The 27,452-nt window shown below is 35.1% G+C and overlaps 1 protein-coding gene across 1 annotated transcript; it reads right to left on the bottom strand.

Annotated features, from left to right (window-relative positions):
- Positions 1 to 22,864: 22,864 nt before the first annotated feature.
- LOC131864825 (ankyrin repeat-containing protein At5g02620-like) lies at positions 22,865 to 25,845 on the bottom strand. The gene is made up of 3 exons (XM_059215293.1): positions 25,115 to 25,845; positions 24,145 to 24,704; positions 22,865 to 23,874 (listed from the first exon to the last, which is right to left on the bottom strand). Exons 1-3 carry the CDS (start codon positions 25,632 to 25,634, stop codon positions 22,975 to 22,977), a joined length of 1,980 nt encoding a protein of 659 aa, XP_059071276.1. The 5' UTR covers positions 25,635 to 25,845; the 3' UTR covers positions 22,865 to 22,974.
- Positions 25,846 to 27,452: the final 1,607 nt, after the last annotated feature.

Raw genomic sequence — 27,452 nt, forward strand, 5'->3', positions numbered from 1 at the left:
CAGCATCCTGCCACATAGCAGCTGACAGAGGCAGACAGATTCTGCGTCGCTGCGACTAGTTTGTACGATATGATCTATCGTCCCGTGATTCGGATGAATTGCGGACTGATGACAGCACTGGCCGAGCATTGGCATAGTGAGATATGTACCTTCTACCTGGCGATGGGAGAGATGACAGTGATGCTAGAGGATGTGTGGAGGATACTACACATCCTGATTAGAGGGGAGCTGGTGACCTATGATCAAGCATTAGGGACGACGACGGTGTAGAGAATATTTGCTGATGATGTTTATATTGAGGATGACTTTGTATCCTAGGAGGACATAGTAGCATTGTATGAGCCTTTACCAATAGTTTTATCCAGGATCGTCGGGGGTTTGGTGTGCCCCGACTGACGTTCACATGGACTAGCCGTTGGTTGGGACCAGGTGATTGAGAAGATGATGACTGAGAGGACCCACTATGCCTGGGGACCATGTGTGCTAGCACATATTTATAGGGAGCTACACGAGGTGGTGTACCGAGAGAAGAGATCACTAGCAGTAGGGATCACATTACTACACATCTGGGCTTGGGAGCACTTGCCAGTCACACGAACAGTCTACTTGATATTTAGGGTGATATATCAGCCCTATGTTTATATGTATGGAGGGATGATGAGCCAGCCCCATCTGAGGAAGTTGGATTTTTTGTGACGGGCTTTAGATGACCTAGATACAGTGATATGGAGGTTGTATATCGAGTGTGAGCCTTGGGAGGATGATGCAGAAGTGCTACTGTATGTATTTATGACACACTTTTTGATTGGGCGCACATCCTACCTTATAGAGAGACAGGTGCCAGGGAGAGTGATGAGGCAGTTTTGACGGAGGTAGGGATTGTCGAGAGGCTCAGGGGAGTATGCATGGGTAGTACGGGAGAGATTTTAGTGGGGACCAATGTTACCATATGATCAGGCCTTGATAGAGTTCCAGAATTTACAGGCGAGACCAGGGCATATGAGGCCTGAGATTGTCGATGCAGGGGTGACAGAGGAGTACACACAGTATCATACTGCACATCTGATTATATAGATTTCAGATCCGATCGAGCCTATACCACCTTTTGAGGATGAGAGGAGATGATAAAGGAGGAAGAGAGGAGGTCGAGGAGTAGGAGGAGGAGATGGAGGTGGTGGAGGAGGATTTGGTGGAGCAGGAAAAGGTGGAGGAGGAGATGGAGGTGGTGGAGTATTTGGTGGAGCAGGAGGAGGTGGAGGACGAGGAGGATTTGGTGGTGGAGGGGGATTTGGAGGTGGAGGTGGTGGAGGAGGATGATTACAGAGGAGAGGTAGAGGGGGAGAGTCGTTGCGACTATCACAGGGTCCACTGATACGAGGGGCTGCCAAAGAAGGAGGTAGGGATATTGGTGGGGGTGTAGTGCCTATGGAGATGGGAGAGGGAGCCATAGGTGGAGGAGAGGTTCCTATGGAGATGGGAGGGGGAGAGATAGGTGGAGGAGATGGAGATGTATGGGAGTATATGATTTTACACTCACAGACTCGGTTAGAGGATAGCGAGGCAGAGATTGCAGCTAGAGATGTCCAACTATTTGCATGGGAGGTGGAGCTGACTGTAGTGAGGAAAGAGAGAGATGATCTGGTGGACAGGTTGAGGGAGGTGCAGGATAGAGTCCAAGTCTTGGAGGGAGCATAGGCATAGGGTCCAACTGAGGTGGTGTTGAGGGAGATGTGACAGGCAAGTGGAGAGATTGACTATTGGTGGGGAATATATGAGCTGGTTGTGCCAGTTAGTCAGCAAGCACTGAGCTATTCTAAGATGCGGTGGGCAAGATCAAAGTGGTCACAGAGGGCTCAGAGAAGTGGGGGTGTTATGGGTCCTCCTCAGTGAGGTGGTGGGGGAGGAGTAGGGGGTAGTCGTGGTGCAGCATCTGGCCAGAGTGCCATTTGAGATATTTTAGGTACTTGTTACATTATTATTTTGGACTGTGACTTGGATGGATTTTGGTAGTCGATATATTTTGACATCATTGTACTATGATACATGTAATCTTTTTTTTTAATGTGATATATGAAGAGATCCCATGCTTTGATATTATATGCATATGTATGATGACACGTATATTGTTGATACAGGATGATGATTATGAGTTATGCTTAGATTCATGCTATGGATGATTTGATTACTATATATACATGGTGATGATATGATTTCTAGATGCATGCTATGGATGATTTGTCTAATTATGTGGATGCAGGTAGAAGATGGACGATGCTTGTGGTAATGATGTTAATTATGATGTAATGATGATGATGTATGCAAAAATAATGAGTTGAAATAATGCATAATGATGTTTGTGATAGATAATACTTGTTCATTTTTTATGATATGATATGAGTAAATGATGCATGTTGTAAGATGAATCTAAGTGAATCAAATGTGTATGCAAATGTGATGTATGAATGCACTTTAAATGGATGAACAAATGTTGATACAAATGTTTATGTATGAATGCACTTAAATGAATGTATCTAAATGATGTAATGTTTATGAGATGTATTTAAAATTAATCTAAATGACTAAAATGATTCAAAACATAACTAAGTGATAAATGAGATTGAAATGATAATGCAAATAAATGCAAATAGGGGATAAAGAATAATGAATAACTGCACCTTAATGCAATTAAAGGATAATGAATAACTGCACCTTAGTGCAATTGGAGGATAATGCATGCATCTCATGAATCTAGATGAAACAAAATGGGGAAAAATGCACCTATGAAATGAATTCTAAATGAACTTAAAGGATGATGAAAGGAATGCATATTTAAAATGAATGCACTACATGGATGAATGAATGTTCTTTATAACAAATTCACTTAAATGAAATGCAACTAAATTATAGTTGTAGACACCTAAAATTGTTTAGTCTAATTAAATAAATATCTTTATTTATTTAATTATTTTAAGCCTAATTCTTCTATTAATTAAATAAATCTTTATTTATTTAACTAATTCATTTATCCTCTTTTAGCCTTATTTCTCATTTAAATAAATACTTTTATTTATTTAAATTATCCTTTTCCTAAATTAAATAGATATCTTATTTATTTAATTGATCCCACTTCCTCTATTAATTAAATAAATCTTTATTTATTTAATTAATTCATTAACCTTTTCTACCCATGACACATGTCATTCATCTCTTAATTCCTACACTACCTACCCTTTCATTATTTTCTTATTTTCTCTACCTACCCTCTAATCCTAGCTGACTATTTATCTCTTACACCTCCAATCTTATCCCTCCATTTCCTACAGTGTCTTCTATATAAGAGGACACTTCCTTCATTATCAACCCTGATTAGTTGACTTCTCAACTACATTACACTTTCAAACTTGCATATGCGATCAAGCCTACTTTCAACCACATTTCCGTTCTTTGTTGAGCTCTTGTGCACATATAAAATCTAAGAGCAAATATATCAAGCAAGATAAATGGAGATAGGAAGAATGGAGATCTAAACCCTATTGGACATGTGATGGTATAATCTTTGTGATTTCATTTGATTTGCATTGTCTTAGGTAATCTTCATAAGTTATGGTGGATCTTTGTTGTTGTTAGGCTAGGGTTTTGTGGTTGAATTCATTTAGTCTTTCAATATTGTTGTTTTCCATTTTCACCATATACATTTTGGCACGCCCCATGGGACATAGATTTTTGTTAGATCTATGTTTTTTGCAGGTTTTTCTAACCCTATATTGCTGTTTGGTAAAACAATTTGGAGAAAACCTTGTGCAGCTAGGGTTTTGGACACAAAATCAAGATCTTGGAGAGATTTGATCCTATCTCACAAACGTATTAGAATTTTTGCACAGAATTTTATTGGCAAGTTGAAGACAGTATCAATAGATTTCAATCCAAAATTTAGAATTTTTGGAGCACATTTTCATTTTCTATGAATTTTTTATGATTTTTCATAAACAATTAATTTTGAGAGCAAATCAGTGAATTGTTCGGGTTTTCTTACATTTTTGGAAATATCTCATAATTATACACAACATCTGTTCTTTGTGATTTTAATTTTGATGCAAAAAAATTCTTAAAAAATCAGATCTTTAAAGATCCATTCCCAAAACATGACAAGGAAAAAGCTAAAGCCATAGATGAGCAAACCAACTATACCAAAGAATCCTATAACTATGATTCAATTGTTGATCACATTTCAATGGACAATTATGTCTCTACCATTATCATCAAGGACAAAACGCATGAGAATTCTACCCAAAGACCCAAGGTTGTCCTGAAAGGAATTAGATCTTCTTCCGAACCTACCTCTTAGTGTAATGTTACAACTCATCGAGGAAAATTCACTTTACAAGGTGCTCCAGCTAAAAAGACTACTTCCTTATCAACCAAACTTGAGTATGACCTTGTAGAACAGTTAGGGAAGAAACCCACACCTATCTCCATCCTTGAACTTTTACGCATATCCCCTGCACATAAGGCCATTCTTGACAAAACCTTGAGAGACACTTCCATCCCTATTGATCTAAACATGGACCAGTTTCAATCCTTGGTGGGATACCTTTCTGTTCCACACTCCCTTACATTCACAGAAGCTGATGACGCCTCTGTGAGCCAACCACATAATGCACCTTTACACATTGAAACCTTCCTACATAAACATTGAATAAAGCGAGTCTTGATAGATGGAGGAGCAGGTCTAAACATTTGTACATTGAGCACTATCAAACAATTGGGATATTCTGATAAAGCTGTGAATTCTACAAACAAAATTACCATCAAAGCATATGATGATGAAGAGCATTCATCCAAAGGCATAGTCACTTTACCTCTTAGAGTTGGGCCAATTACAAAAGATGAGGTTTGTCAAGTCCTTGACCTCGATCTCACATACAACATATTGCTAGGACGTCCATGGATTCATGAGATGAGCGCATTACCATCTACATACCATCGATGTATCAAGTTTTCACACAATGGAGTTGAAGTTATCATCAAAGCTGATCCTAACCCATTCATATATTGCAACAATCTATGACCTAGATCAGAAATAACAATCCCAATCAATTTAGAGGCTATTCCTTCATCAACTTATGTGGATCCAGAATCATTAAAGGCTTCTACATCCAAACAAATAGAGCTAAAAGAAAAATTCAAGATTAAAGACATGAGATGTGGTGAGTATATCTGTCATGCTGATCAACTCCCACTATCTCCTAAGACATTCAGTCGACAGGAACAACCTACAAAAAATTTGCAATGCCAAGGAATTGGGTGTGAACCACCTAGTGTTGTGGCTACTATGTCTGAATGCAAATCACCTCTAGTGCTGCAAGCAGCTCTTGATATCAATAGTCCTAAGAGTGGTTCCAACAAAGAATCTATTGAGCATATCACCAACCCTCTTGATAACTCACATAGCTTTACCATATCATCCACTTATTCCATTTCCAGTCCTCTCCCAGACTTGGATCAACAAGAATTACAAAAGCCCTTACTAATTGGGGATGAAAAATTAAGCCTTGAAAAGAAAAAACTAAAAGTGAAAACTAAAGAAAAGTCTTTTAGTTCAAATCAAAATCAAAAGCTATTGGACTCTGAAAAAATCAAGGTCAAGGATAAAAATCCTATGAAAGAAAAAGAACAAGAGTTGATCTCCCCTAATATCAAAATAACTGGGGGCAAAAGTTCTACAATTTTAAGTCAAAAAGCATACTTGTTGATCTGAAGTCTCTATCATGTCATGATACTTTCACTTCTTTTCACAAGCATAAGCCTTCATCACTCATCCACTTGTTCCACACATTCTTTCCCTTCTAGCAATACATCATGGACCTTTAAGGGAGCTTCCTTGAGGGACTTTGTTATCAGGGATGCTGAAACTTCTTTAGGTGATTGTGGTATTGTTGCCTTTAAAAAAGAATCTTGTTATTACAATATTCAACATAATTATTAAATTGATACAAGAAGGATTTCTAAATTGTCACCTCTTGGAGAGGCTTTTTTATGATGAAACCTTGTTCAAGTATGGTGGAGGACTGAAATGAGCTGCTGCACCCATTTATCGTGCATTTGGTTGGACAATATTTCTCATTGCACTGATGTGCTTTATGGTTCAATTCAATCGCCACAGCACAGGGATTAATGCAGCTTGGAAGAGAGCATTTTCTGTTGCACATATGTTGAGGGGAATCGCACTTGTGCTGGCCAGGCTGCCCTGGCCACAGAGAACATTTCTCATTACAATTTGAAGATGTCTCATATAAGTAACAGCTCTGGCCACATGTATGATTTTTCCTTTTGCAATTGTGATTTCCTTCATGCCCTGCTAAATCCCCGCATAAGCTTAAGCTGTCTCCTTCTCGAGTACAATAACTGCAGTTTTCTGTACACAAATGACTCCCCATGCAAGAATGACGGTCACCATGCCCTTTCTCCATCACACATCTCCAGAAGCAAACAGAACATTTGCATCCACAAACTGATAGTCCTTGCTTTACTTTGCCAAGAGCTACATTAGCCTCTAGCTGCAACCTTTGCTCCTCGTCATCATCACAGAAATCTGTGGTGTTTGAACTTATAGAAGACTCCCCGACAGCAACAGGAAAATCAGGAACTCCTTCCTGTGTGTTGAAATTATCCAAAACCCTTAATTCTTCATTTGTATCTGTCACAGAAAGGCATCCCATGTGGACCGCAGACGTAAGATTTCTCCTCAGGATATCAACTGTCATAGCCACTCGCTTGCTGTCAATATCAGTCCAGTCCTTGGCTGCAATCTGAGCTATAATAAGCTTCAGATCCCTCATGAAGGTGAATCCACTGTAATAGCAAGAATCGATTCTTTATGTCACCGCTTCTGCTAGCTCACTCAGGCTCTCTCTATAATACTCAGATCTATTATAAGGAGCCATAGCAGCAATCTCGACCTTTCCGTCGTACATTTTAAAAATGAAATTGTTCATTTGTGCTTTCCTACACAATGATCCTGATAGTTGCATTTATAATTATCTGAAATTTAACTTTCATTAAATCAAAATAAAGAACTATTAGATCTTCATACAACTTCGCTTCCACCGACTTTCTCAACAACAACTCAAACCAATCACACCTCCTTCCTGCCACTCCCGACAGGAACTTCGCTGCTTGCAGCTCTTGCTAAAAAAGGGTTTGGGTGGTACATCATGGCGCTTGCTATGAGGCCCTTTAAACAGCACCCCATAGCTCCCTACTTCATAGGTTGCACGATGCTGCAGGAGGAGGCTAGGAAGTAGGGGGCCATGGGGTGCTGTTTAAAGGACCCCATAGCCAGCGCCTAAAAACAGATGAGACGATATGTACGTACGGCTCATTAGGCACATTACCAAGTAAACACTATCATTAAAGTCTAGTTAAACTCCGTCAGTAGTTCGATCGTGCACACAGATCAACTTGATTGTTTTCCTGTGCATTAATGACCTTATTTCAGAGTTCACATGCCAAGCGATGCAACTAGCAACTGATGAAAATGATCCTGAGATCAACTTAGAGGTGTACTGTAAAAACACAGTTGTAAAGCATCTGCATTTTGCAGGGATTTCTCACATGCGCAAAGTTGATAATTATAGCGCTTTCATCATTAAAGAGCCAAGTTCCACTAATTGACAAAATTGTCATGTGAGCTCTGAAACGAAGCCAAGTCCTGTAGAGAAAAACTGGTGAGTTGATATGTACGTACCGCTCAAATATGGAGTTTTGTTAGCGTGGCAAGGACATTTGGTTGCAGCAGAGCAATAGCACAAATGTTGTTCAGTTCAGTGTTTAAATGGTGATTTGCATTTTAGATAGTTCATTTATTATGCGGATGATAATGTTGAAGTAGTTATATTAAAGAATTGATCAGTATTTGTATAAAAGATTAATAATAGTTGTATGATAGACCTAAAACGGAAAAGTAATGAGCAATGTATTTGTGCATAGATGATCATCTATTAGTTCTTCCGCACAATTTCAATAATATTTGAAGGTCTCTTAAACATTAGGTTATATATTTTATTGGAAATGTTTATTAAAATATTAATATTTCATATTTTAATAAATTTGGTTCACATTTTATTATCAAATAATTGTAGAATTAAATAATATGGAGCCCTTTAACTTGCACATTCTAATCTTAAACCTAATAATCACCATTAAAGATTCCTACCTCATTCTTATACTCTTGCCTCTTGTCACTAATTACAAATCTCAATCTTCTAGCTACATTTACAATGACTAGGCTTAACTATATTAATTTGCAAGCGAGGATACAAACATACATCTTTGTCCATCTAGAATAAGTTGAAGAGTTATTGGAAGAGGAGACCATGATATAAGCATGATCACTCTAGGCTATGGAAGTGGGAATGACTAGGCTTAACTATATTAATTTGCAGCGAGGATACAAACATACATCTTTGTCCATCTAGAATAAGTTGAAGAGTTATTGGAAGAGGAGACCATGATATAAGCATGATCACTCTAGGCTATGGAAGTGGGAAATTTCAACCACACCAGCTACTTGAGCGATTCATAAATTATGATTATGTGTGCCTATAGCCACTCCCAACCTCACTTCTTTCCTTGATTTGATCCTACCAAAACCAACATCCTACTATTTCTCATTCAATTCCACAATGAAATATCAATTGTAAATACTACAATCATTATGTATAAATGATGTCATGTATCCATTTTCTAGTAAATTGTTTATAAATTGTGTTTTATTTACATACATGAATTTAATGCTCCCTTACCTTCTATAGATCCTTTTGATATTGCAATTGAACTTAACCTAAATGTTTTATCATATCAATTGAGCACACATTTACATGATTGGTTTTATGTGGTAGTATTTTAAGTCATTTAATTGCATTCATTTTACATCTCTAATCCCTCAAACAATATTTCTTATTTAAGAATGTTAAAGGAGGATCAACATAAAAAAATTGGATTTTGTGCACAAAAAACGAAAGATGAAATCATATTTGAGGGTCCTTGCTTACTATATTTGATCCTTGTATGGTTTTGAGAGGTTGAACTAGAAAAACTTATCTCCTTGTGACATAATGAGAACTCTTCAAAAAAAAAAAAATGGCTAGTCTGTAGATATTCAAAGTAGTGAAAGCCAAGTTCCACATGGAAACAAGAAACAAAGTAGAACAAGTTACTACATATTGTTAAATATGTATTTATATGATGAGTTTATGGTCTTAGATCTAAGTTGGAGGTCTACACTTAGTAGGAGGAGGAGAGAGAGAGAGAGAGAGAGAGAGAGAGAGAGAGAGAGAGAGAGAGAGAGAGAGAGAATGTTTAATTAAAAGGTAGTTTCTTTTATCCTATAAATTTCAATTTAGATTTTGTAGTTTGAAATTTAATTTATTATATAAATAAAATTCAAAATACAATTATTAGTATTTTAATTATTATTTGTCTTAGACATTTTTAATTACATGTCTTAGATAGGTTGTTACATGCACGAAACCAGATCAAAGCCTTAGACGAGATGCTTAAGTCTTGAAGCCAAACAATATATATAAATAGATGTCGACTCATCCTATTTTTCAACTTCTTTAAGGTGGGTTGAATAGAATGATAAAACTTTCTAGACCTTTCAACCTTCCTTTTGATGCATTTTTTGATGAGTGGAACTAACATAATAGAACTTTCTAGACTATTCTGACTCTTCCTTCCTACATGGATCACACAACATAATACAACTTATTGTCCTATGAGAATTCATTTTTCTGTGGATCGCCTAGCATGATATAGCTTGCTAGCTCGTAGAATCCATGTTACCTTGTTTCTCTCTCTCATAGATCACCCAACATAACACAACTTGCTAGTCTATGGCATCCACGTTTTCTCATTTCTTCTCCCCATGAACTCATAGCTTTGCTAGTTGTTGGATCACAAGTTCATTATTTGATGCATGCTCTTTCTCTTTCTAGGTGACTACTTGTGTTCTTGTAATAACATTCCGAGAATCAAATTAGTGGCTAAGACATTTTTATTTTTATTATTGAGGTCTCTTCAACTGGTTGACTTAGAGATTTTTGTTTTAGTACTAATCCCTTTGTTTTGTGTCTTTTGTCTTTGATTTCCTTTTTTTGACTTTTTTTATTTTGTCTTGTTTTGTGTTCCCTTGCATGTGTTTGGATGAGTAAAGATCTTAAGATTGGGGGCTTGGTTCCTCAAAATTAGTGATGGCTTATCTCTTTGTGATCTTGCTCCTATTTTCTCCTCTCTTTTTTCCTCATCTTTCTACTTTATCGTGAGTATTTGCATAAAATCGTACTCTTGTTAAAGTGGGGGATAAACATAACATCGTAAATTGTAATCGATATAATTCACACCTCCTTCTTGTGGCCCTACTTTAGTTCATCCAATCCTAGTTCTTCCCTACACCTATTTTGGCTCATTTTACTTGAAATTTTATGTCACCTAATTGCATGACCTAGTGGACCCCATCCTAGAATGTTGCTCTCCAAGATACAACCTTGTTTTTCCTATTTTGGGAGGAGAAGGGCGCTTGGGGGACCCCTATCTAGACCAGGATGTCTTGGGTGCCATGGTCCCCCTTAAACAAGTCCTAAATTAAATAGGACTGGGCACTATGCCTCCTCAATTTATTTTTCTCCACATACCTCAATGTAACCATTGGAGGTAAGCCTTACTGGTAATTTACCAATGAAACTATATATAAAGGCATCCTATCAATTAAATTTGATTATCATTTTCATACCCCATCATTTGTGCATACACCAATCATTTGTTATCAAGCATTCTTAAGCACTCAAGGTAGGATTTCATCCCACCATATTCTTAAAACATCATGGAGAAAATTGTATCATTCCTCATGCAAGCATGTATGTTCTATTAGGTCATGTTCATGTTATGTCAAGTCATGTTATTGCATTGACATATGTGATCACATTCAAAGAGGATTGCACAATCAACTTCAATAAGTCATTACTGATTTGAGGTATTATGATATAGAATTTACTTTAGTATTTCAGTTACAAGTTGAATTTAATTCAAGGCTTTATCTCTTGAACTGGGGTTTAACCTTTAAGGCAAATCCCCATCAACAACCCTATTTCTTTCTTTTTGTGTGAAGGGAATTATCTCAAGAGTTGTGATTGGGAAATCTGGTACTAGTGTCAATGACAACGATCAGACTCAACTTTTGAAGGTGCAAAAAGTAGAGGACTAGGGTGATCAAATCCCCTCGATCTCATGAATTTTTGACAACCTTTCAATGATGGATTATGTATGTCATCCTAATTTGGAAAACATCCAGTCTATTTGCCCCTGATACTTGGAGGACTAGGGCAATCTGCTCCCTTAGTCTTGACAATTATGCCTAAATATTTCTTTGTAGGTTCTGATCCATTTTCCCACCTCAGATCTAAGTTTACATCTCTGCATGATATCTAGAACATTATGTTACTATTATTCAATATCCATTTCTCATTATTTTTCCTAGATCTAGCATTACAACTTAACCCTAATTGCTATTCAAATTTAACTCTAACAAGGTAAGGATTAACTTGATCCGAGTTTAGTTATTTCAGGATTGAATAAATTAAATTCCTTCCCTTGATGTGAGGTTGGTCCCAAGTGAAATTAGTGGCTTTATTATCAATCCAGGTGGTGAAACCCTAATTTATCAATACCTTACAATTTGTATAATTTAATTATATAGTTTTGAAGTAAGATTTTTTTCAATGGTGACTTGCAATGGAAAAGATTATTTCTAAACCCAAAATGTGTTCCTAATTATATCAATAAAAATAGAACATTTTTCTAGTTGGGTATTCCCCCCAAAAAAATTCAGAAGGCTTCATTTCATTCTTTTTAGCATCCATTCTATTCTCTAAGAAACATTAACAACAAATTGCCAAAATGGTATCAAATTTATTTTGTATCAAATAATTTTTGTTGTTGTTGTTGTTTAAAAACTTATGTGAGGGTTTCGGATTTGTACTATTTAATGACCTATTTTTTGTTGTTGAAATGGAAGTATGACAAATCTCCCAATATATGTCAGGAGAAGGGAGTAGTCTTGGATGGTTTGAAGTCATCAACCCAAGTACAAGATTACTTCATTATAGTATACAAGTGCTGAAATATTTTCCCTTTAAAATTACGCTAGATGTAGGTAAATTTGAAAGGGAAGTAGGACAAATCTCTCGGAAAAATCACATGACATAAGAAGGGAGTAGGCTTGGATGGTTTGAAGTCATCAAACTAAGCACAAAATTTCTTCGCTATAGTATACAACAAAAAAAAGTTCTTGAGAGTTTCAAGTTCTCCACAAAAATGGACCCTAGGGGTTAATAATTCATAGATGAAAGATGTGAGAGATAAATGGAAGACCTTGATAAATAAATTACTAAGCAAAAATATCAATCTTGGACTCAAGAATAGTTGATCAAACAACCTCAAATAATGTACTAGGAAACATAATCAATCTTGAACTCAAGAATAGCTAAAGAAATCTACTTTAAAATCCACACTGCAAGTGTACATAGAGAATTAGAGGCACCAATAAAAATTTAATTAGGCTACCATGAGAAGATGGGCCATAAGAAAAAAAGAAAAAATTTTAGGGCAGGGAATTATAAAATTTTGGTGTTGGAAATGGTATACTATTGAAATATTAGAAGTTTTGTTTGGTTATAATTACTCCTATAAAAATAGATTTAGATGTGCTATTGGGAGCATATAATGGCTCGAATTAAAAAAAATTAAATTTATCAGATCTTAAAATCTAATTTTTAATATTTTTATATACATGTATATGTACAAAAGGAAAATAAACCTTTTCAAATTTTGATCTAGGCTATTCAAATCTAATGGTACAAATTAATCTAGATTAGTAAACAATAGTTGTGTTCTAGTGTCAATTTAGAATAGAAAAATAAGCATCAAAAGAAACATGATGGATAATGATACTTAGTTTTATAATTAATGTGATGGAATAAATTTAATTTAAAACTAGCTTTGATGATTTTATATAAAAAATTAAATACTTTCTTTGTGTCTTGTATCTATTATTGTGGGTTTAGACACAAATTTTCTTAGTAAAATTTATTACCCAATGCTATTACAATGAACCTCTTAAAATATATTAGCAAATCACAAAGTACAGAAATAATTGCACAAAATTGAGACAAAACATATATTAATATATTGAATTAAGAAAATTTTCAATGTAGAACATCATTGGTCTCTTTGAGGGGGCAATATCATGAGTTCATGCTTGCAACAATAAAATTCATAAATGACTATAGTAGTATACATACGCTCTACATGTACTAATTTTACCTAATACGTGGTTATTATTTTCAAACATGTGAGATTAACTAACATAGGAAAAGAGATGATTTACAAAGCGTATATATCCAATTCTTTCCTTATGTATACCTCAATGCAAAAGTAATTATTTAATAAAATAGTTAGGACTATGGTTCCTTATATGCCCTCACTCTTAAACGAGGATTTATTATCAAATCTTGAGATGAGAATTTTTTTGTTGCCTTTCGAAGAGTGATTAGACCACATTACATATTTGTGTTGCATAGCATGCTACTAGAAGAGAACTTAAATTATAATGTAGATTTGTATTTGGTATGAATGACAATCAAGTATACATTCTGGTGCCAAGAGCATAAATCCCTTCATATCAAACATAGGTAATGTACCAACTAAGCGTGAATACACTAGAAAATATTCATCTTAAAAACAAAAATGGATTACTCCCTTCATATCAAACATAGGTAATGTACCAACTAAGCGTGAATACACTAGAAAATATTCATCTTAAAAAAAAAAATGGATTACTAGGTGGAACTTGGAGGAAAGAGAAAGCTCCAATTTGTATGCCATAGATTTAATATTTTTGTAAAAAAATGTAGGTCCCATGAATCATTTGTGCTCGTTTTTATTTAATCTTCAACTTTAGGGAAGATTATTTATATACAGTTAGATGCAAAAAGGACCATTTCATCAATGTCAAAATTTTATTTGGAGTAATCTTGATTGTTTTTTACTTCATATGTAAATATATGTGATCTAAAAATAATCCTTAAGGGTTTATATAATTGTGTCATGTGTGTGAAGGGTGGAATCCATGACTTGTACTTCGGAACTACTTGGTATATATATTTGGATAGATAGGGGATATTGTCCATTCATAGCTTGGTTATGGTGTTGAAAATTATATTATAAAACCATTCTACACGTGGTAACTGTTTTGTCTAACATTGTTTATTATACACAAAGAAATCAAAATGGGTCTTCAAGAACTTATCAATAAATTTTGATTGGTCATCTAATTATGAATGATGTGCACACCACATCTTGAGATATGTACTATTGTTATAGATGTGTTGGACACATTGACTAATGAGAGTTTAATAATATAAAATATAAAATTAATAATTAATTGTGGTGCATCTTGGAATATTCGACATCATAATGGGTTAAATATTAATTCTAGCAAGACCCATCAATGCAGTGGCATCCACAAATTGGAGATAAGCATATGGATGAAGGCGATCACCCCAATTCCAACCCTAAATTAAACCTTGCCGAACACAAGACTTGATAAATTTACCGAGACCCTCTACCATGAGAGTGAATAAGAATTGGGAAAGAGGTTCCCCTTGTCGAAGACCTCTGCATGCACCAAATAAATCCATGGGCTCACTGTTAATAAGGGCTGCAAATGAAGCCATTCAATTTTGAAGCCAAAGGCAATAAGCACTTTATAAAGGAATTTTCATTTGACTCTAACATAAGCTTTGGCTATATCCAATTTAATAAACATAGCCTTCTCCTTAGATATCTCCATAGAATGAATGGCTTCTGATGCTATAAAAATCTCATCCAAAATTTGCCTTCCAACCCCAAAACCATGTTGCTCTTCTGAAATAAGTTTATTGAGCCATGACTTGAGCCTTTCAACAATCAGTTTAGTGATTGTTTTATGAACCACGTTACAAAAGGCTATAGGATCGAAAGAACTCAGAGAATTTTCTCCCTCCTTCTAAGGTATGAGAGCAAGGAAAGTAGCGTTCATATCCCTGAGCTTCTGTTTATTTATATAAGACTCCCACACCACCTTCAAAATATCCAACTTAATTATTGGAAGGAAGTGAAGTAGTGAAACAACTTCTTACACTAACCTTGAGAGGAGTATAATGCAAAAAATTTTACAGATCCTTATAGCAGTTACAGAAACTTAACACAAATAAACAAAATATCATGCATACCACAACTCACCAACACAATCATTTACATGGGAAAACCCGTTCAGGAGAAAAACCCCACACTCCAAAAGTAGCTCAATAAATTATTCAACAATCAATAACAGATTACAATATACTTGCAGAGAAATCTCTTCAGAAGAGAACTACTAATCAAAGACTCAGAGGTAACACAATAGCCGTAAGACTCTTACACACAACCTCTATCTCACACACCTCATATATAGGAGATACAATATAAGAAAGCATCAAACGGAATTACAAAACCATGGGCTAAAACCACCCAATAAACTAGAGCAGAGGTTATCCCCATTATAGATGTGTTATGATGTGTCAAAACACACATCAACATGTGTTCCTCCATTATACATCTCATTTATGTGTCCAATGCATTTTATATTTTCTATTTCAGGAGTCCAAACTTCCGAAGGCCATAACTTGTGAACCGTGTGTCTGATTGACGAACTGTTTGAAGCATCAGAAAGCTAGAGAAATGCTCTATCACACCCCTCCAAAATGGAAACTTTAATATTTTCAAAACTAGCTATGATCTTACAACAAATTTTTACCGACGTGCTTATCTAGCGAACTAGAAGCTTTAGGGATAATTTCGCACCATTTCATGCTTAAACAAAAACTTACTATAAATAGTAACACATGTAAATTGAAGGTTGAGACACCATGTCCCAACATTCTCTCACTTGTCGAAGAACTTTCAAGAGCAAAGGGAGTATCAACACAATAATTTAACTACTAGGGGCCATGAGGCCCATAGACTCACAACACCATTTAAACCTCTTTATGCTCACAGTGTTAGTTAAAGAATCTAGAATATTCATCAAAGTCTCTACCTTAACCAACTTCACCTTACCATCTTCAACCATATCTCTGACAAAATGATACTAAACATCAATGTGCTTAGTCTGGGCATGAAATGCTGGGTTCTTAGTTAAATGCAGATCACACTCTGACTGTCACAGTAAAGTGTCACTATTTCTTGTTTTATTTGAATATTTTAACAAAGTCTCTTAACCCAAATGGATTCTTTACAAGCATGAGTAGCTACCATATACTCTTCTCTTGTAGTGGACAAAGAAACCACAACTTGCCGCTTACTCATCCTATTAATTGCACCGCCAAATAAAGTAAATACATAAGCAATGGTGGATCTTCTGCTATCAATATAACCTGCCCAATCTAAATCCACATATCCATGAATATCAAGGTAAATCACATCTCCAACCAAATTACCATGATAACAAAGAGAATACTTAGAGGTACCCTTCAAATATGTAAAGACTCTTTTGACTGCATCCCAATGAACTCTATCAGGATTAGAAATATGTTTGGAAAGAACTCCCACTTCTTGGGTAATGTTTGGTCTAGTACAAACCGTTGCATATATCAAACTTGCAATTGCACTCTGGTAAGGCACTCTACTCATTTCTTTCATCTCTGATGGAGATGTAGGACAATCTAAAATAGATAATTTCATTCAAACTATGAAGGGAACACATAATGGTCTACAATCCTGCATGTTGAACCTCTGTAAAACTGAATTCACATACTTACTCTGCCCTAGCCATAGCTTTATGTTCACTCTATCTCTTCTAATTTACATCCCAACAATGTTTTTCGCTGCACCAAGATTATACATTTAAAATTTAGCAGCAAGCTGAGAATTCAATTCTGAAATCATACATTTTCCTTTACCAATGAATAACATATCATCAACATATAATGCAATGTACAAGAAATGATCACCATTAGATTTATAAAAGACATAGTGATCTGATTTAGAATGCTCAGATCTTAAAATCAACACATTTGTATTAAATTTTTGGTGCCACATCCCAGGACTCTGTTTGAGGCCATACAATGATTTCTTCAATTTATAGACCAAATTACTTTTACCTTTCACCACATAGTGCTCTAGTTGTGTCATATAAATACCTTCCTCTAAATCACCATGAAGGAAAGTAATTTTCACATCCATTTGCTCGACCTCTAAATTACAAGAAGTAGTAATAGAAAGCAAAAATCTAATGGATGTCATTTTTACAACAGGAGAAAATATCTCACCATAATCAATACCCTCAACCTAAGAGTAATCTTTTGTAACCAACCTTACTTTATACTTCTCAATGCTTCCATCTGAACCAATATTTTTCTTGAACACGCATTTGCAACCAACAGGCTTTCGTCCTTTAGACAATGGTACAAGATCCCATTCATCATTTTTTTTCAAAGCTTTCATTTCTTCTTCCATAGCATTCTTCCAAGATTCTGCATCATTCCTACCTAATGCCTCTTCTAAAGAAATAGGTTCATCCACATTAGTATTCAAAACAAAAATACATCTCCAATCATTAGGTGAATACCTTTTAGTTGGTTGTCTATGTCATGTACACCTTTGAACAAGCCAAGTTGGAGGTTCTTCCTCATCTTCTAAAGATTCAGATCTAGATGAGCTCTCCTCAACTTCTTTCCTATCAAGTTGACTCAATTCAACTCTTTTAGGCATAGAAGGGAATTGAATCATATCTTCCTGTTTAGTCTATTATGGTTGCAATGTAGCAAAAGGAGACTTAATTTCTCTAAAAATAACACTTTTACTATTAATTACCTTTTATGCAACAAGGTCGCAAAGGTTGTATCCTTTTACACCATAACTATAACTGATGAAGATACATTTCACAACCTTCTCCTCCAACTTCGTACACTTCTCTTTTGGCACATGAGCATATGCCTCGCAACTAAAACCTCTAAGATGTCTCAAAGAAGGCTTGTGACCTGACCATGCTTCCATAGGCATTTTATCAACAAGAGTTGATGTAGTAGACCGTTAATCAAGTAGCAAGCAATGACAATTGCTTCAGCCCAAATTTTTAATTTTAGGCCAGCACAACTCAGCATACTCCTAGCCCTCTCCATCAATATCTTGTTCATTTTTTCTGCAACTCCATTCTGTTGTAGAGAATACAGATTTATAATTTTTATGGAATCTATCAAAATCATTAGAGAAAATTAACCACCATTATCAATCTTCAAACATTTAATTTTTTTTTCTAGTTTACAATTCGACCATTTCTTTAAATTATTTAAAACGATTGAAAACTTTAGATTTACTCTTTAGTAAGTATACCCCTGTCCTACTAAAATCATCAAAAAAATAAACATAAGCAAAGAACAAAGCAAGATGCCACATTTCTCCTCTTTGTCCATCTTAACACCAATGGATACCAATATGTGAATTATAAACAAAAATTAACTATAAATAGTAACATCATGTAAATGCCAAGTTGAGACACCATTTTTCCAACAATTATATCCCAAAACTCTTGATAAAATTCTATAGGGAACCCATCTAGGCTAGGGAATTTTCCCCTTCTTCAAGAGAAACACAATTTTTCCACTCTCAAGAAGAGAGATAGTTCTAAGGAGATCCTCATTCATTGCATCACTAGTAATGGCAGGAATACTATCAAGCACAAACCCTTCCTATACATTGGCCAAAATAGAGTCCTCTTTTAACAATTCTGCAAAAACTCTAATGGCTTCCTCAACAATCTCTTTGTAAGAAGGAATAGGAACTCCCTTAGAGGAAAGAAGAGAATAAAATGAATTTCCTTGGACCTCTTGCCCTTAACTGAATTGTGAAATAAAACCATTAGGCGTCAAAAATATTGAAAAATAAATTAGTATATATAAAATATATAATATAGTTATCAACTGTAAAGAATCCAAAGCTGAAGTAATATACTAAGAACACCATAATAAAATTCATCAATTTTTGTTCCAAGGCTTACTGCGTCTTTGTACGCGTCAGGATCGATCCCTTTCTTGGCCTCTTCATACTCAGTTGCCATAGATTTTTTTTTACATTGCTACCTTCAGCGCTATCAAATATGCTTTATTATAATGTCATCAAATAATTCAACCTACAGTATGATCTATAGCAAATTTCTGTGTTTCAACCTTCAACACTAGTATTATGTCGTGTCTACAGAGGGAATACCCGTCCAAAAGGCGTGGAAGAAATAAGACTATGAGGAGATTCCATCGACAAGATAAATCTCACGACTGTGACACTGCCAAAATAGTGGTAATGTGAGTCTCGTTGCCTTCTCATAGAACTTTTTAACCTTTTTTTTTCAAATAGTAGCTACCTGAAGTGACCTTTCACTTTTTTTTTGCTATTCACGCTCAGTTGCCATGAAATTTCTTTTCTATTGCCATGAAGTTTTATTTTTCTACTACATTTATACTCTAAAAAATTTGCAGGTTAGTGACGACTCTTAGCTTTATCTAACCTACCGACCCTTAGATTCAAGATAATTTTTTTTCTAGGGTGATTGATCATTCTGCTAGGCTCTTGACGATAGTCTTGAACATCTGTTTACACAATATTAAATAATGTGATTACAAAGTATTATGCTGTGAAATGGATGCGGCTCCACATATTGCAATAATAGACTTTCTTTAAACATAAAGAGAAAAATGGACATCAAGTCTAAAAGGCGTGGAAAATATATGACAGAAAGAAGTGTCCATCGTCAACATTAACCCCATGACTACGACCTCGCGAAAGAGTGCCAACACTAAAGTGATTAATCGTTCTGTTTGTCTATTCGTGGTTAGTTGACATGACATCTTTCTTTCGTCATTTTCTAAGGCTGGTCAAGATGCTTCCTTATAATATCAGTGAATAATGTGACATAAACTATTCTGTTGTGAAATGGATACGGCTCTACACATTAGAATGCATCCTCACTTTAAAGTAGAAAAATGGGCATAGCTGTTAAAAAAGACATGAAATGACAATATGACAGAAAGGTGATTCTCTTGAAGAAATTGATTTCATGGCTGTCAGTTTTTGGAAGTGGAGTAAATTGTTTTGAAAATGAATAATAGCTTTATTGTATTTAATAAATTAAAAAGAGAACAATATGACATATTTCCAATGTTTTAGTCAGGTTGCATTTATGTTAGGAACAATCAAGGACTAACTTCTTTTCTTACAATGAACAATAGTCAAAGAAGCATCAACATTACTCGTAAAACATTTCAGAGTAGTGGAGTAGGCACCTTCAAAGCAGACAAATGAACTTTTCTAATCATCACATTATTTTGAAAAGGGAGTCTTGTCATCAAAAGATAGAGAATAAAGAACCACCAAAAGGATAGGACATAAATTAACATATATATGTTATGTTCGATGCAATGTTGTGATTATTTTGAGGAAATATTTTGATACATGTATCTTATGTACAATGGTGAAATTTTATTTGGAGTTGAAATTATTCCCATATCCTTCTATCTACCTATTACACACATTTATTCCCATGAATAGTTACCCAACCTTATATGTGCATGCTGCCATACATTTTGTTTATATTTAAGAAGTTATGACGCTCACCCTTACAAAAAAATCTCATCTAGTTCTTACTTGTCTAGATCTAATCATTTGATTGTGTAAGATTATTTTTCTAGTCACATGATTGACCACAAAATTCGGCACCTAAGCCTCATATTTAAAAATTAATAAATATAATTAATTTTCACCAAATAATCCTTTTTACTTTCACCTAGAGTTGAAAAAAAAAAGAAGCTTACATCATTAGGTGTTATGAGTTACAATTTAATGAAATTTAGTTTTATTTATTCCATATTTGTCATCTTTCAAGAATCCTCTCTCATTGTCTAGTATTAAAGTAGAATAAATAGTGAAACATTTAGATTTAATAAATGAAAAAGAATAACAAACTTGTAATTGATAGCCCTTGCTTGCTATCATCAATATTTGTACATTTTCTAGGGATTTAATTAAGGAAATTTATCTCTTAAAGACATAATAAAGATCATTCAAGTTATTTCAAACTATTGATAGTCTCGAGATGTTTAAGAAGATAAGACTAGATTGAGTTTCACCTAGAGGGAAGCAAAATGTTTGTCAAGCCATAAGAATATAAAGATTTCATGATCACAAATTCGACCCATAATTCTAATCTTTAACTTTATAGAACAAAGGATTAATATAGAATTTGAGACCATATTTATGAAGAGAGATTGCCTTTCTAAATTACAAAGATAAAATAATCTAGAATCTTCATTAGAAATCAAAATTAGTTAATCAAAATATTACATACCCTTATTCATGATATGTATTTCTAAATATAATAGATATAGTTATCAATTTTCTATTACCCACCTATCTTTAATTAATTCAAACTAAGGGGACATTTTGATAAGTAATGTTCTCTTTTGTTCTCAAATTTCACTTGTAAGATACAAGCTACCAATGGGACATTTGTTTTTCTATTTTGTAGGTTCTCATGATGAGAGCATGTTGAAAGTATATAGTTAAATTATTATTTAAGTTATCATGTCTTAATAGGGTTGATTACTTATATGGACACATCAACTTCATATAATCTATATCTAATTAGATATCAAATTTACATGAACATTTTTGAGTGCTATAATATTTTTGATGCATGATCAATTAGGATTCAGACACAATTCAATGTAACGGAAAATATAATTATGAAACTAGCATATATATGTTATTTTCTATGCAATATTGTGAATATTTTTAGGAAATGCTTGGATACATATATCTTATGAACAATACTGCAATATTGTATGGAATTTTGACTATTCTCCTATCCTTAGGTATATTAATATACATATGCATTCCCATGAATAGTTACCTAATTTTATATGCGCACACTACCATACATTATACTTATCTAAGAAGTTATGACACTTATCCACACACGAACTCTCATCTAGTTCTTTTTTCCTTAGATCTAGTCATTTGATTGTCTAGGATCATTTCTATAGTCACATGATTGACCACATAATTACACACCTTAGCCTCATATTTAAACAAAAATAAATAAATAAATTACCAACTAATGCTCTTTACCTTCCCCATCTAGAGTTGCAAAAGTACAAGCTTGGATGATCAGATGTTTTGTGTTACTGTGTTACCTATTAATTTTTATGTTTACAAATGATTTTTGTTGGATTTTTTGGTTTCATATTTATAAATGTAAATTTAGGTTAGTCAAATGTTCATATTTCTTACTTAGTTGAGCAATCTCCTATTTTATTCGTAAAAGTTCACTTGTGAGATGGAAGCTATTCATGGAATATTTTTCTTCTATCTTTTAGGCTCTCATAAGGAATGCATTTTTAATGATGTACTTGTATGATCATGTCTAGATAAGGTCCCTTACTTTATATGGACCCACCCTCTTTTGTAATGAAGAGAGATTGCATTTCCAAATACAAAGGCAAAATAATCTATCCATTCATCAAGAACCCACAATCTTCAATCAAAAGACTAAACACCCTTATACACTTTATTTGTTTTCAAGAATCATAAATATAATCATTTAAATATAAAAATAATTTACAAAAATATTATTGACAGTAAATCTAACATTCAACTTGAAGCATACACATATCAAATCAGCTCTAAGCACGCAAGTATCTGATTTGAACACAGATGTAGATACTTTGTACACTTCTAATAATATGAAAACATTTAATATTATAAGACATAGTTGAATACGATCAAAGTCATGTAGAAATAAGAAGCTGCAACACTGTATCAGACTTGCAAAAGCAACTTTCCCAAACCTTATTTATCGTTCTCATTGCTATGGTAGTATAGGATAGCAAGCCACTTGGTTTTGGACCGGCGCACCAAGTCCAAAAGCCCCCATCTTTCTAATTTTATCCACACGTATTCCCCCAGACGGTCAGAAAGAAAAGGAAGTAGACCGTTCAGGTGGTTAAACCTAGCCTTCTTCACTGTAAACTTTGCAGCCATGTAGAAAAAAGTGAAATTACCACAGAAGCAGATGATCAAGCACGCCCCAAGAATGAACCAAGCCAGCTCGGGATTCATGTTGGAAAGCATGGCATACACTGCAAGCATGAAGCCATAGGCCGTAAAGGCAAACGTGGCACAAACCAATAGGTTGGTAATACAGAGGAACAATACCTTATTTCCCGTGGTAATAGGTGTACTCATCTGCCACATCAGCACCACTAAGAGCGACAGAAAGAATGCCACACAATCAAAGATGAGAAAAACCTTGAAGGAGGCCAACGGAAGCAGAATCGGCGAACCTAAACTCTTGTCTGAGCCAGTTCCAGGCGCAGGCGCAGGCGAAATTCCCGATCCCTTTGAGTCCCCATTTCCATTCCCATCGTCCGTCACGAAACTGCCCGGAGCAGTGAAAGCTGCCGTAAATGACATTGTCGCTAATAGAACTGCCACCACTAGTTCTGTGTTGCGCCTGTCCTCATATGTTTTGTCCACCATCTCAACAGCAACCTCATGTTTCTCTGCACTCACCTTTGGAGCGCTGTACAAGAATGGCTTGCGATTGGAAGGATAACTGGCCAGAACTGAAATTATCTTGTCAGATTCGTGATAGTGCGTGTTCTCTCTCACGATATCAAAGGCCGTTAAGCCTGCCTTGTTGACAGCAAACTTGTTTATCCCCGCTATACAAAGCAACGACTTCACCATCTGAAAAATGCAAACTCAAATAAGTTCATAAAAATTAAATGATCTATTGGAACTAACTATGCATAAAGATTTCTTCTACGGAAGTTCTTGCCGTGATGATTTTAATTTCTGTCTTCAGTAGAAATACTTTCAGTAATTTGACTCTATATATAGACGAGATTAGATTAAGAATCTACACAAACCCAAAACTTATATAGCTGTACACAGTAATTGGTTGAAAGAACAAACTTCAGCAGTGACAAACAGAGGTTTGTATAAAAAGAGACTTACATTCAAGTCTTTTTTCTTTGCTGCAATATGCAGTGGTGTGTCTCCTTCACTTATCCTCGAAAAAGGAGATTTCATTTCACCCGCATCTGTGTTTCCTCCACTTTTCACGGGCTCATCTTTTGGATCTTTCTTTTCAGCCGGATCTGTCTTTCCTCCACTTCGCAGAGGCTCTTCATGTGGAGGTTTGTCAAGTCCCTTGTTGACCAAGTATGATAAGCCTACCTCTTCGTTCAGGTAATCAACAATTCGCACTTGCCTAACTAGGGCAGCTAAGTGCAGAACGTTCATTCCACAACTATTCCGTATTTCGACAGCGTCTGGCCTCTCATTTATCAACTCTTGTACTGCTTCCAGATGACCCAATTTCGCTGCCACACAGATGGGAGTTTCTTGGCTGTCATTAACCCAATAACACAGTTCGGCCTCAAATTTTATTAACTTCTTTATTATATGCACGTAGTTTCTTTCAACAGCTATATGCAGAGCTGTGTTGCCAAGTTCGTCCTTACGTTGGATTAACTGCTTCGCATCTGATAAATTTAGTATATGATCAACTAGATCTGTAAAAGAAGCATCCAAAATCATTGCCTTAAGTTAGATAAGATGTTCTTCAAGAAGGGCCAAGGGTAAGAGAATGCCTAATTTACCTTTGTTGAAGCGATACAGACCTCAACTAATATAACAACATAAATACAGAATTCAACTAAATACACGAAGAAGTAAAGAAGAACTCATTGGTTATCAACTGTAAACGAACAGAAGCTGAAGTAAAATAGAAACAACATAATCAAACGACTTGAAAAAATAGAAAGAACTGAAACATGATAGACAATCATCCTCGTGTTATTTAAGATAAAGAAAAAATTGGGGACAAAATGATATTTGTCTTGAACCGTTAAATTAGGAGATGCTTAGCAGATACTTTTACAAACTTATAGGCAAAGAAATCCTAAAATCGAAATAAAATAACCTGAATCTCCTCTGTTTACTGCAACAGATAAACAGTTCCTCTTGTGCACCGTACTTTCGAGTAAGCTCGACGGAGATGCGTCAAATATTGCCTTCACTGTCTCTAAATTGCCGCTTTCGTAGGCTTTGAACAAAGCTGTTTCATCAAGCTTATTGCGGAGATCCACACCACTTTCTGGTTGTTGGAGTAGAATCTTCACAACGTTGGAGAAACCTCCCTGCGCAGCCAAGTGTAACGCAGTATCCTTTTCGGCATTGGTAGCATTCACAAGCAGAGGCTTCACTTCGGGATCGGTTTCCTTCAGAAGTTGACGATTGAGTTGCAGGAGCTGTTGAATGAAGTGTAGATTTCCTACACTAGCAGCCAAATGGAGAAGAGTATTTTCCCCTCCAGGTGTAATATTGTTGAGAGCTGCTTTAAGTTGGGAACTCAGTTGTTGATCGATCCTTAAACGCGTTACCGCAGCTTTGAAGGCGTCAGGATCGATCCTTCCGCCGAGTTGTTGACCCTCAGTGGCCATGCTAAATATCTGCCGTTACAGCCTTCAACACCAAGGCACGCTTCTTTGTAATAGGATTGAATAATACTACATTCAGTATTATGCCAGAAACTACATAATAGAATATGTGGTCTCAGTTTTTCCACAAGGGAAACATTAAAAATACAAGTATCCACATCTTACACTTCAGGGTTTCCACAACTTTAGTTGGAATCTCACTTTTTCTTTCGTTGGAACAGATACAACATTTTGACCTTGACTGGGTGCAAATAACCAGTGTTAATTAGCTTTGATTGGGTGCCAAGTAATTACTCTAGTTTGGTGCGAATAATATGACTATGGGGTGTTCTGCTAGAACATTATTTTTTTAATACTTGAAGTGATCCTACACGTCAAAATTACTACAACTTTTTCATAGTTGGAATGTCTATTTTTCTTAGATGAAAGTGTACATTGAAATCAAATACAAATTTTTTTTATCATTTATAATTTAATAATTTATTCTATGTGAAATATGTACACATTTTATTTAATGTTGAGTTTATTTCAGTGGATTAGATAATTATTTAATATAGTTATATTTCAATAAACGATATAACTGTTGTTTAAATTAATTTCTTTCTTTTCATTCTATCATTCTTATTCAATTACATATATTTTCATACATTGCACATTATGTTGTCTTTATTTACACACATTTTTATACATGTACCATTTACTATAACCGATGCACTGCAAAATAGGATGTTAGGAACACAAACAAAAGACTCAAGAATCAACTGTTAGTGTTAGTATCATAAACGAAATACGATCCTAAGCAAGCATATGAAGAGAGATCAAACATTTAATGGAAAGTATGCAAAAACAAAAGAAAGACACAAGACCCTTCCAAATGCTTGCCAACATGTTCATAGTAGCTTCTCCCTTGTTCCTCTCCTCTCCAAGTTCCACATGAGTGTAGCCCTTAGCTCTTTGCACTACTATGGAAGTCTTATGGAGATTCAAGATTTATGAAAAATGATTTAAAATATGCAAATGCAAGCGAAATATGAGAAAGCCTAATTAAGCTATCTTGGTTTTAACCAAAATAACAATGTAGATTAGATGACTCCTAAAATGATCTCTTAAATTTCACTATAGATTAGATGCATACAAGATTTCTGGATCTGAATTATGAAGGAATGGGCTCTATTTATAGGAAAAATAGGGCAATGGATGGTTGAGATTAAGTAATCTCAACAAGGGTCAAGATAGAAAGATTTATGATCCATGTGAGGGCTTTCAACCCAATCCCAGGATGACAAATGCCAACATGAGATGGCTTGAGAGGAGAGGGAAGAAGCATTAAATGCTTGAAATGACATGAAGGTTAGGTTAGGAGTTAAGGTTAAGCTTGAGTTGAATGAATAAAGTCGCTATCCAATGAATAATGCCTTTATCCAATGGCTAAACTCTTGTACAAGAGTTAGTGGGTGAGTTGAGTTAACCATTAATGCTTGAAGAGACCCATGAGTCAAAAGGATGGTTAAGTTAGAGGAAAGTCTCTAACCATGTGGGTGAGTTGAGTTAAGCATTAATGGTCATGTAAGAGCCATTAATGGTTTGGAATACTTTAGGCGTTAACCTGTTGAATACATAAAGCCTTTAATGCTTTTCAAAGACTTTGAGGCTTTGAGAAGTGACTTCAAGTTGCCTAGGAATGTGACAATATTTAGGAAATGGATTAGGCAAATTAGGAATGGTTTAGAAGAATTTAGAAAGTGGTTAGAATTGTCTAGAAGGGGATTTAAGATGTAAGTGGGTTTGGTGGGTGAGGGAAAATAGGATTTTAATTAAAAT

Source organism: Cryptomeria japonica, unplaced genomic scaffold (genome assembly GCF_030272615.1).
Source record: "Cryptomeria japonica unplaced genomic scaffold, Sugi_1.0 HiC_scaffold_95, whole genome shotgun sequence".
In the NCBI taxonomy this organism is placed as follows: domain Eukaryota; kingdom Viridiplantae; phylum Streptophyta; class Pinopsida; order Cupressales; family Cupressaceae; genus Cryptomeria; species Cryptomeria japonica.

Excerpts from the sequence above, each read along its gene's own strand:
- LOC131864825 (XM_059215293.1), bottom strand. The coding sequence starts at position 25,634 with ATGGCCACTGAGGGTCAACAACTCGGCGGAAGGATCGATCCTGACGCC. Across the intron at positions 24,705-25,114 it reads AGTAAACAGAGGAGATTCAG|ATCTAGTTGATCATATACTA; the intron begins GTTATTTTATTT and ends CTTCTTTTACAG. Across the intron at positions 23,875-24,144 it reads CAAAGAAAAAAGACTTGAAT|ATGGTGAAGTCGTTGCTTTG; the intron begins GTAAGTCTCTTT and ends TGCATTTTTCAG.